The 13,028-nt window shown below is 37.0% G+C and overlaps 1 protein-coding gene across 2 annotated transcripts in view; it reads right to left on the reverse strand.

Annotated features, from left to right (window-relative positions):
- EGFLAM (EGF like, fibronectin type III and laminin G domains) overlaps nt 1-13,028 on the reverse strand; it is a 119,412-nt gene that overhangs the window by 63,159 nt on the left and 43,225 nt on the right. For both annotated transcript variants that reach the window (XM_026715848.2, XM_087927371.1), the window contains exons 3-4: nt 10,984-11,067; nt 6,135-6,161 (exon numbers count right to left, since the gene is read on the reverse strand). In XM_026715848.2, coding sequence (XP_026571633.2) covers nt 6,135-6,161; nt 10,984-11,067 — 111 coding nt within the window. The remainder of the gene's footprint in view (nt 1-6,134; nt 6,162-10,983; nt 11,068-13,028) is intronic.

The following is a 13,028-nucleotide window of genomic DNA, read 5'->3' on the forward strand; positions in this document are numbered from 1 at the left end:
AGCTGAAGAAAGGGGGATCCGGACAGGGATTGTGGGGCATCGCAACCCCCAGCTGGCAATAACCCCTTCTTTCAAGACGGTGGAGCGGCGGTCTTTATGGCCGCTATAAAGAAGCCGGCAACTGGATAAAGAATGCGCAGGAGGAAGGAGTTTTAAATGAAAGTTTTTTCTTGGTGAACTGGGACCTTAAGGACATATTTAACACCTGGGAAAGTATTGGCTTGGAAGCTATAATGTTCCCGATTGATGTTTTCAGCTGCGAAGAAAAGTGACGAAAAGGGAAGTTACTCTCCCTCCCTTATGGAATTAACAAATGGACAAGGGAAACCAGCCTTTTGATAGAAGGTAAAACCTAAACTCCTTTGTTATAAGTGGGAAGGGAGAGGCTTGGGAAAACAATTTTTACTCTAAGACTTTGCTGGAGGAGATGCCTTGAAGATAAAGAGAATAGAAATTAATTCTAAGAAAGATGTAAAGCACAGATTGGACGTTTTTCTTTCCCTAATTTGACTTCACCCTAGAAGAGAAATTGTAAAAAGAAGAAGCTTGTACTCTGCCTGGACTGTTTGATGACTGTGGGATTTTTGGGACTTTTGGGAACTGTTTTAAGTTTGAAATAACTGATTGGCTTAATAATAATAAGAAGATACAGAAAGAGAAGAAGAAACAGTTCAAAATGGCTCTATCTCTTGATGAAAAAAACAATATTTAAAAATAAAGAAAGAAGGCAAAGATGTTATGGGAGAAGCCCTTTGTTTCCTAGATATGGCGCTTGTCATGTGTCAGCAAATTAAACAACAGCTGGAAGAAGCCGAGGAAGAAGAAGCCATTTTTAATGAACTAAACGGTGTGACTAAGAAAGAAAGGAGAAAGAGAGGAGCGAAAAGGAAGGACTTAAGAAATAAAAAAATGTTTATGAAGCAGAAAAAGAAGATGCAAAAACAACAGAATGCTAGAAAGCAAAAGGAAAGAGGAATGCAACAGAAAGGGGAAATCAAGAAGGCAGAGGTTTGGAGAGGAGGGGTAAAAGTTTAGGTGGGCTAAGAAGGAAAGGGAAAGGGGGAAAAAGTTACAAAGGTATAAAACAAGATGGAGAAAAGGAAATTTTTTTAGGGATAATGGGTAATATATGGGTTTTTTTTAAAAGAAAGGATTCTGCAAAGTACACATGAGTATTGTAATAGTGGTATTTGTATTATAAGTAGATAATCAGAACTTTTAAGATCTAATAAAAGATTAAAATATCAAGGTATAACTTTAAAAGGTTTAATAATGAATGATATTAAGTTTTAATAAAATACTAAAGGGAATGTTTAAAGTATTAGTTTAAATATAGAGTTTAATGGATTAATGTGTTGACTGTTATGGATTTATTATTGTAGTATTGGTTTCTGAAATAGTAGAATGTACTAAGCAGAATCTGATTGGTATTTAAGTGTTATTTTAAATTTTAATTTAGGGGAATGATAGAAAGGCATCATACTCCGATTAGTGATTCCAGGGGAAACTATTCTTTTTTAAATTGGAAATGAGACAGATGTAAATGGAGAAATGGACAAAAGATATAAAAATATATTTTCTTTAAAGCAAGATTAAATATATAAAACAGAATTAAGATGAGGCAAAAGTGGAGAGGAGTTATATAATAGATATAGAATGGTAAATAAGATGGGTAATGGTATATAAGAAGAGCATGAATTCAATTGAATGAATTGAAAAAGAGGTAATCTGGGGCCAAGTTACTTTCTAGAAGAAAGTTTTATGTTTTTATGTTTATGTCTTATGTGTGTGTGTTTTATTAAGAATTAAATAATAAAATCTCGGAGGAAGACTAGATGAGAATAATTATAAACAAGCCAGAGGAAAATATAAATGTGATGACTGAATAGCAGATAAATTAGAAAGGAAATATGATTGAATAATGATTAAAGAGAAACAATGTGGAATTTGGTAAAGGGAATTTACGTGTTTATATGGAAATGGGATAAATTATAAGTACGTGATATAAAGCAATATGTTACCTGCCTTGTAAAGATCTACAATGGAAAGAGGTTTTATGTTTTTAATGTTTAATGATGTTTTGTTTTGTTTGTTTGTTTGTAAAATCAATAAAACTTGTTTTTTTTAAAAAAAAGAACACAGCCAAGCCCTCACCCAATCAAGTCACACCCCACTAGCAGTTAAAAGGAAGAAGCAGCTGCAAGCTCACATTACTCTGAGAAGCACAAAGCCGAAGACACAAACCTGAAGATGATGAATGAGACTTCATCAAAATGTTGCCTAGATACTTCCAATTTTATGCGGGAGAAAACCTGAATAACCAAAGATCCACACACACACACACACACACACACACATATACATACAAACATTAATCACTGTCCATTTGAATACATAGTGGAAATAGGAAACTTGAGATTCAACAAGGTTGATGCTATATGGAACAAAACCGTGACTGAATCTAGATGTTCTGCTTCAGATACCGTGAAGCCTTCTCCCAGAAGGTAACAGATGTGTAGCTGCCATGACAATACTGCAGATCTAACTCAAGCATTGCTTATATGCTACGTTCTAGTTAGAAGGAAGTGAACTACTAATAATATTTTCTGCCATCCTCACCACTCTGCGCAGCCTTCCTGTCTGAAGCAGTAACGCTTCCAAACCAGACAGTAATGCAATATGACAGGATGCTCTTGATTGTCCCTCGATAGAAAGTGGTAAGGACGGTGGAAGGAAGATGTACTTTTCTCATGCAATGCGGAAAATGCAGGGGCTGCTACACCCACTTCACCAGTATCTCACTGTTGAACAACCAAGCTAGCCAACACATGACCATGGGACATTGCAACCATCATAAATATGAACCAGTTGCCAAGAGTCTGGATTTTGATCACATGACATTTGGGATGTTGCAACAGTCAGAAGTGTGAAAAAAGGTCATAAGCCATTTTTTCAACGCCATTGTGCCTTCAAGTGGTCACTAAACAAACTGTTGTAAGTCAAGGACTAACTGTACCAGAAATCCCAGTCATCCTGACTAGCACCAATACATTTGATTGGTACCATCTTGAGAAAGGCCACTTTAAGCTAATATTATGACCAAAATAAATCCAAAGTTCAGAACAGTTTTATTGGTTTTAATAAACGTCTTATGACTACTGTTCATAAAAACCTACTCACAGATAAAACCAAACATTTATAAAAATACTCAATTTACTTTGAAACTAAGCTAGCAACTTTCCCAACATTATTACAATTAATTTAAAATTTGATATGAAAATATTTTATCTCCAGGTTCATATAAGCAGGTTAAACAGGAAGCTTCCTTAATTTATCAAGAAATTCTTTAAGAGTTGAATTTAACATCATTCAGCAATGTAGTATATATCTCATAATCCATATGATATGGATATTTCTGGATAAAGCAAAAAACTTTACAGAAAATTTAAAAAAATCTTCCACTTGTAACTTTTCTAGTATTTTCTTTCTCTTCTCCCGACCTTTAAACACACACACACACAAAATTCAATTTCATTGCAGAGAGTGAGAGTCAAAACAGCTGGACAATGCACCACCAGGAATTCTGTATCAGGAATGTATGTATGTATGTATGTATGTATGTATATATGTATGTATGTATATGTAGCAACGTTTCAGCAGAATCTCACCTGCCATCATCAGGCTTCTGAGCATATATATACACACACACACACACACACACATACATGGTATTCAGCTTTGTTCGGGTATTTTCCCACATCATTATAGTTGTGCTTTTAAATGACGTGGGAAAATACCCAAACAAAGCTGAATACCATACATATAAGTACCCAGGAAAACTTAAGAATATATATATATATATATATATATATATATATATATATATATATATATATATATATATAAGTCACTATCCTGTTTTTAGAAAACAACTATGTCCCAAAAGTGCTTTTTTCAAGAGGCAACTGGACCTTCTGGTTTTTATTTAAAGACGTTTTGCTTCTCATCCAAGAAGCTTCAGAGCTGAAGAAGTATATGCAGTCTCTATATGGATGAATTACCTTGAGTCTCTTTATTATAATTCATTCGTAGTTCTCTTTATTGGAAGAGGAGAACTATGAGAGTCAAAAAGCTGAAGGAGCTGTATCAACTTTTCAGACTAGTTAATTTTATTGAAAGATATCAATTGATATAAACACCAACCCTCAACCAACCCATGCAACCCCACCCCACCCAATCACTTTACCTCCAAATGACCCTCATCCGATGTAACTCTCTCTTCATAAGATTCACACTGATGACTCCCACTGACTTGTCACAAGACCCATCACAAGCCCTCTGACCACACAAAGCCTTTATAAACAGAACAACACTGACGTCCCCTAAACTCTGTTGAAGATGTTACCTAGCCTGGTAACTAAACATTTGGAAACCAACCCACAAGCTCAGATAATCATCATCATCACCACCACCATCATCATCTGATAGGCAATCAAGGCAGGCTAGGCTATAACATAAATGTACAATTACTTATTAAGATTTGATAGGGAAGAAGAAATAGTTAAAAGGTCCATGATAGCTTGGGCAAGGAATTGTGGGCATAACATTGAAGAATGAGAAAATGGGAAAGAGTGGGAAAAATTATAGACTAAAAATTACAAATTAACACTGTCTGCTGTGTACAAAAAAACCCTGCATAAAATGTTTTATCGCTGGCATTTAGCACTGGCAAGACCAACAAAGATATATTCTAATATAAGCCCAAAATGTTGGAAGTGTAAACAAAACCATGGTACCTTCTTTCATATGTGGTGGCCATGCCCCAAGGCAAGGAAATACTGGGTTAAAATAAGAAATTAGTTACAGAAAATTATAGGTCTCCAAATTGAGTTTAAACCTGAAATATTTTTGTTAGGAATAATTAGAGGAGAATTTAGTATAAAGATCAAGTACAATATATTATAGTGCACATAGTAACAGTGGCCAGAATTGCTTATGCACAAAGCTGGAAATTGGATAACACCTCTTCCGATGATATGATAATAAAGAAGGTGTTAGAATATAGAAGGTGTTAGAGATGGTTAAATTAACTCTGGAACTGCAAAATAGAGAAGAATCGGAATACTACACGGTCTGGGATAAGTGGTATAGTTGGCTACACAGTAGAAATAAGAATTAAAATATACATATGTATGTAGATATACGTGAAAGTATCGAAGTCACAGTGTTATGTTGTAATGAATATATAAGAGATGTGTAATGGTGGAAAAGCACAATAAAATAATAATAATAATAAAATAATAAATACACAATTGTGCTTACTGTCCCTGTCCTATTGTCCCCATTTATTCGTGCCTATTTCCTGTATTCATACTCATTTTTATGGCTGAATATTGTTGTTTGGCTGCTAAATTTTGGTGTGTCAGCTTGGGGATATATTCTGTAAATGATCTCTTCCAATCGACAATTTCTTTGGCAGTTTTGGGTAAATGTCTTTTCTAATCTTCCAACTATAAGGGCATGAACAAAAAATAGAAAATGTTTAGCGATACCAGATGTTGAATCTGAAGCCTTCAATGCATACATGTACACTTTCTTCCTGATCTATTAAAAATTGTATGTTGGAAACTGGCAGTGTATGATGTGATAACCTGTTTTGTAAAAATAAACTGGGAAGATCACAACTTTTTAAATGCACTGGACTATGACTGAATATGTCACAACTGAAACTAAACATAGCAATAAAAGATTGAAAATCTCTGCAATAAACAACAAATTCAATACAATTTGATCATCAGTTATTGACTTTATTTCTAATATTTAAATACAGGTTTTGTGTTGTACAAATTTCACTTTGAATGAAAATACTGAACATGAATGTTTAAGTTGTGTTTCTCTATGAACTCTCAATCAGTATTCCACAGAAACCTTTTTTTATTTTGTTGGGATTTTGTCTCGAGCGAAGTTACTTTTCAGTTCTTCATCATCATCATCATCTAGCAATTAAAATCAAGCATATCCATTCCTTGTTACCCATGCAAAGTTTTGTAATTGGCAAATTCTCACAATGAATTTACATTTAAACAAACATTGTTTACATTTAAACAAATACGTACATGAACTATAGTACTTACAAAAATTGTTTGCCCATCCATCTGACCCTAGCAGGAAAAAAAAAATTAAGAAACAGGATGATTTAAAACATGCTGATTTAATTTGTTCAAAATATAAGCCATCTTAGTGCCAACATTCTCTTTATGATGCACTCGAATGAAACCAAAATACATTAGGCAAGATGACTTAAACATCCAATAGACTTTACACTAGGATGTACACCATTAATTTTTTTTTAGAAAAGTTATAAATACATCCTTTCAAAAGAAAACACACATGGTCACTCATGCTATTTTAACCCCCCCTTTAAAATCCACTCAGAACAATTACATGAAAATCAAATGGAAGAAACAACTGTGAGGCAGCATAGTGATAAGATTCAAACCTGTTTATCTAATCCTAACTGATTAACTTATTAGCAGGCACCCAACAGGATTTCTCTGTCAGGATACTAACAGTAAATGAAAATATACACTTTTCTTCGGCTTATACCATAACAAATTTTACATTTAATTCCATCCTATTAAAATTTCACATGCAGATTTCTACATAGCAAACTTTTTTTGATGCAACCATACAGCTGCCAACTAAAAAGGAATCATTAACATGTCATTTTAGTACAACCACATATTCAATACTTTGCTCCAAATTCTTCCTTTTCAAAACCTCACAAGTTTTGAAATAACATTTAAAAAAACATAAAAGAAACTAATAATCTCACATGACATATAAGATAGGAGATATATCTAATATTTAGGAAAGATTGTTTTATTCAATATTTTTTTTTGAAGTCATTTGATTGTATTGGTATCTGGAGTACATGCAGTTTGTTACTGCTTTATTTGTACAACTGCATTTTGCTATTAGTCCTGGCTTTGGATTTTATATTGATTTTTAAAACAGTTTCACAATAGATCTTCAATTGATCCTATTTCCATGTGTATTCCATGTATCTGATTTTAGAATTAAAGAGGAAGGATTTGCATCTGAAATACAAAACTCTGCAATAATTTGGAATACAGGTAGTCCTCAGCTTATGACTGTAATTGAGACTGGAACTACAGCTGTAAGTCATGAGTGTCAAACTGATGGCCCACGGGCACTTGCAGGTCATGTCCACCTCCACAAATGGGAAAAACGTCACAAAACATCACATGATGTCACATGACAGGGTTGAGTTTGACACCCATGCTGTAAGTTGTGGTGGTGGTTATGCAGATCACCACATGACTCCACTTGATTTTATGACCTTTTCTGTGGTGGTGGTTAAGCCAATGGTACAGTTGTTAAGCAAACTGTTGCAGTTGTTAAATGGGTTCATTAAATAGGCATTCTTTTTTTGCTGGAAACCAGAAGCAAACCCTGGAAACTAGCAAAAAAAAAAAAAAACATGGAAAATTGCAGTCACATGACTGCAGGGCACTGCAAACAGCCAGGATGGTTGCCAATCACCCAAAATGCAATCACATGACCATGGGTTGGTGTGACCATCGTAACTTCAAAAACAGGTTGTAAGCAGGAGTGGGATTCAAAAATCCCAGCAACCAGTTCGCTGCCCGATTGCTGGGTGGGCGTGGCCATGGTGGGCATGACCTACCGGAACTTCCTGTTTCCAGCTTCCGGTGGGCCTCCAGAGCTGGGGAAGGCCATTTTCATCTTCCCAAGCATCCAGAGCCTTCCCCTGGGCCTCTGGGAGGGTAAAAACACCCTCCCCTGGGCTCTGGAGGCCCACCAGAAGCTGGAAACAGGTCCATTCATGACTTCTGGTTTTTCTGGGAGGGCCATTTTTTGCCCTCCCAAAGATCCGGAGCTTCTCCGGAAGCTGGAAACAGGTCCGTTTCCAGACTTCCGGAAGGCTTGTTTTTCTCCCTCCCAGAGCCTGTGTGTGGACCTTGCACTTACTTCCATCTAAAATGGGCCATGTGGAGACTCCTGGGAGAGGATCGGTGGGTAGGACCAGCCGGTCTGTTGAAATACCGGTTCGGTGGATGTAACTTTAACATCCGGTTCGCCCGAACCTGTCTGAACCAGTAGTATCCCACCCCTGGTTGTAAGTAACTCTTGAGAAGACTTGTAACTTCAAATGGTGGTTAAGTGACTGATCCTTAAGTGAGGACTACCCCTTTTCTGTTTTCTCACGGAAAAGATGGTATTATTCCATCTTTCTCAATTTTTTCTCTTTTTCCTTTTTTTTCCCTTCAACTCTAAATCTGAGCAGGAGGACATTGAGCATGAGAATAAAGCAAATACTTCCTCCTTTTGGTTTGAGGAGAACAGAACAGAGCACCCACACAAAGTAGAAAAACAGATCAAAAGAAGACCAAAAGGGGGAAACAGAGAATTGTGACTCCTAATCCAAACCTAGCTGCAAATTCAATTTTAGTCCTCTTTTGTGTTTTAAAAACATATCTACCCAAATTATTCAATTGCAAAAGGAAACTTGGAGCCTGCTTTTTTTTAGAGCACAGAGCTGTTCACTTGTATATAAATGGTATGTCTGCACTTTAAATAAGATCTTGCACATGGAATGGCTCAGATTGGTTCCACATGTCACAGCTCTCTCTAAATGAAAGATGTCACTGTTAGACATTTCTCCTCCTGTATCCAAACTTCTCCCTAATTGAATCATCATGCTTACAGTCAGTATGAAAACAGGCACATGTGTTTTTAGGCAGGCAGCAATATTTCCGTTTCTTAAATCCAAAATGGAAGAAACATTTTCTGCTGTGTTATCCCCCTTTTGTTCTGAGAGTTTGGGTTAACAGCTGGGTGGCACCTAGTATTGCAACAGGTGCAGCTTTTCCTAATATAGAAAGGAAGGCTGTGATAGGAAATATTACACCTGCTGAATTTCTCCCTGGGCAGTAGTAATACAGCTATAATGACAAGAGAAAGGAAAATAGCAACTCCACCTTGAATCTTCTGGCAATGAGAAAGATAAGATTTAGAGAAACCCAAGATTAAATATATTGCTATAGTTTAGCTCCTAAGTGATTTAGAACTCCAAGTAACTCAATTTATCATGACTTCATGGGCAGGCCCTTGTAATTTACTTGGCAACAATATGTAGAGCAGGGCTACCAGATATGGGACCTGGGCAAAACTAGATGGCATCAAACTATGTCTGAATCATTTTGCTAGCATCCTGGGGTCACCTGGAGTTTGTAGTTCAGTTCAGGTAGCTTTTTGGGGGTTCCTTTGAGTCCTCATTGATTCTGGCAATTACCTGGACTGCAGTTTTCTTGCAAGATTTTTAGAAATGTTTGCCTTTGCCTTCTTTCTGCATCCTTGGTCACCCAGCTGGCTTCATGCCTAAGAGAGGATTAAAACTCACGGTCTTCTCCTTTCTAGCCTGGTGCCTTAACCACTAACCAAATCATAGCACTAAAAATATTTGTAATTCTCTTCTTCTAACACTGAGATTTTCTTGCAATCGTCAATCGTAATCAGGTTTGGTGCCCCTTGCTTAACCATTGTAAAATCAACCATGGAGCTAGATCCTCTAAAACATGGGTGTCAAACTTGATCATGTCACATAATGTCATATGACGTATAATGTCGTGTGACGTATCACAATGTTTTTTGCCTTTGTGGAGCCGGGGTGGGCGTGGCCTGCATGGGATGCATCCGGCCCGCGGGCTGCCAGTTTGACACCCCTGCAAAAAGAATATATGGAAGACATTTTCCTCTATATCAGCTTACCAGGAATACTGACACTCTAGGCCAGGCTTCCTATCCTAATCGGATATGTGGAGACTACAAGTCCCATTATTGCCAAAGCTGATATGAACTCTGGGAATTAACAGTCTTAACTGTAGGAGAAGCAGTTTGAGAAAGACTGACATGGATTCTGGTACACTTTGGCTCAAAATCCTATATGCTTCAAAATTGTACCATATTATTTGCTTGCTTTCAACAGCCTAGTGTGGTATATAAATATAGCCTGTGCAATCAGTACATCACTCATAGTCTCAGGCAAACCTATAAAAGTTAATTCAGTAAACTGTGGTTCATAATGAGGAAGCATATTGTGTAATTTCTGACAGATAGGACAGAAAACCATATTAGCTTTTAATGAGAAGTCCTTAATAAGAATTATGATATATCTGACTGGACTACCAAATCAGGGCTGCAAAAATTCAGTTGATCAATACATGGAACAAAGTTAACTGAGACTGTGTCCTATGATCATATGGATTTTTGCAGCCCTGATTTATATATTTATCCTCAGTTTACTTGTCTGCATATACTGGACTACATCAAATGAGAGGTCATGTATGTTGATAACGTTGTCCTCTTAATTATATACAAGAAGCTTCAACACTTCACATGCATAACAGAGCTAGGAGGGTGGGGATTGGAAATGGCCTTCTCAGTTATAGCCTTCTTATAACAGCCATAGTGACTCAATTGTTAGAATACAGTATTGCAGGTTAATTCTGCTGACTGCCAGCTGTTCAATTCTCACTGGCTCAAGGTTGACTCAAGCCTTCTATCTTTCCGAGGTTGGTAAAAGGAGGACCCAGATTGTTGGGGCAATATGCTGACTCTGTAAACAGCTTAGAGAAGGTTGTAAAGCACTATGAAGTGGTATATATGTCTAAGTGCTATTACTATTAAGCCTAACATTAGGATAGACCTCACTCTTAGGACCTCACTGCCTTTAGGAAGGCAGTAAAAGCACTGTATTTCCCTCAGATTTTTGATGAGAATCACAGTGAGATGGAAAATGATAAGATAGTACACTGAAATTCTGTGCCTTTTTAATTGATTTATATTTTTATTTATATGGTTATGGGTGGCTGTCAAAAATCCAGAGAATAAATATATGAATATTTGTATAATAAATATAAAAATATTGCCACTCACCATGCCAAGCATATCCAAACTGAGAGGTACATCATGAGACTGTTGCCTAACTGGTTCATCAGCCTTGACCTCAGTGTAGAACACCTTGAGCAGATATTAAAGCAATAAAAATGCAAAGAAATCAATACATGGGTATATTATATTTCCACTACATGGAAAAATAGTAATCCTTACATCCTGTCTCCAATAACTCTTCCAAGAATGGTCTTATATCACACTTTGATATTATCCACTTGCCTTATCCATAGTTCTCTTGTCCTTCTACTTCCCTCCAACTTGTCATGCAGAGTCGTTTTTTCTAGCCTATCATCTGCTCATGCCACATGCCCAAAATACGTAAGTTTCTATTTCTTGTAGTAATCAGTTTTGATTTCTTCTGAGATCAACTGATAGGATTTTTTTTTAACTTTCCAGTTTTACTTTAATAATTAGCTAAATCTCCTTTATTTTTGGCTAATAACAGGATATCATCTGCATATCTCAAAGGATTAGCATGTCAGCCGCTAAATTTGAGTCCAGCTGTCATTTCATCTGCTCCTACCATTCTTATAATATATTCACTATATAAATTAAACATATGGGGACTATATGTATTCTTACCTCACTCCCTTTCTTATTCTGAACCACTTCATTTTTCCAAAATTCATTTCTTACAGCAGCTCATTGTAAAGTCCCTCTGAAGAATAATCTGATGTTCTGGCATGCCAATTACCCTTAATGTATTCCACACTCTGGCATGACCTACAATCAAAGGCCTAGTTGTGGTTGATAAAGAAAAAGGTGTATCTCCTTCTCATATTCTCTTGCTGTCTCCATTACTCTTTATATGACAGGTATCGGATCCCGTGTCCTTCTTCCTTTTGTGAACCCTACTAGTTAATTCGCCATTTCTTTTTCCATGTATTGGACTTTTCTTTTACTTTCAAGAAGAAATTTTTCACACCTCCCTTCTTCAGTTTCAGATATTTGCAGATATAATTGAGAAGAGGTCTAAACCATATAGTCTTGTTCCATATTTTGTTGATCAAGAGATGATGGCACTTTATTACAAGTTTAACTAATCCACACATGGTGCTTCTCTAGCAGGGAGATAAATAAATAAATTCCTCTTTGAAATTCTGGGAATGTTTTTTGCCCCTGCTTTGGATTTATACTGTCCAATATACAGTATTGCCTCAATGTCCTTGTGTACTCTTTCCATGTAAGGTAAGCAACTTCCTTTCATATATATATATATATATATATTTTAAGACCCTTCAAGTCAAATTTTGATGACACAGGTAGTCTTTTTAACTTTATAATTCTAACTCATATATTTTATACCAATAATTCATGGCCTATTCCAGAATCTGATTTTATATGGTTTACAACAATCCACAAAAACATGTCTAAAAATAAAAGTACCCTTTCTCCCAGGCACAGACCAAACCTCTTCTCAGTCAACCCTAGCCTAGCCATGCCAGTGCTTGGGAAAAGAGCCAGTGGTGGCATTCAGCTGGTTCGCACCAGTTTGAGTGAACCAGTTGTTAAATTCCCCCCTCCCCCACTATCAAAGTGGATCCTAGGCACCGTGCTGTGCTGCAATGGAGAAATGGGCAATGAAGCGGCCGGCATGAGGAAAGGAGGCTGCTTTCCCTCTTTTTTCCTCCCTGTTCCTCCTCCTTTCCTTGTGCTGGCCACTGTTTCCCATCTCTCCATTGCAGCGCAGCACCCAGGATCCACTTTGATACTGTGTGTGTGGAGGGGGGGTGTAATTTAACAACCGGTTCACCCAGGGTCAGGTTGGCTGTCGTGGGAAGCTCTTTCCACCTGTGCAATGGAGCTGGAGGAAGGGATGGGCCACGTCTCCCACGACAGCCAACCTGCCCTCGATGAACCAGTTGTTAAATTATTTGAATTCCACCACTGGAAAGAGCCAGGTCTTCACAACCCTCCTGTCAGGTGCAAAAGACAGGTGAAAGTCCAATTAAACTGATTTATTGCTAGTCAGGGCCTATGCACAGGAATATTCACAACTGATGGTTAGCAACTGCTAGGAGTTAGCC

The sequence above is a fragment of the Pseudonaja textilis genome, chromosome 2 (genome assembly GCF_049901715.1).
Source record: "Pseudonaja textilis isolate UNSWEBS1 chromosome 2, rPseTex1.2, whole genome shotgun sequence".
NCBI classification, from domain to species: Eukaryota; Metazoa; Chordata; class Lepidosauria; order Squamata; family Elapidae; genus Pseudonaja; species Pseudonaja textilis.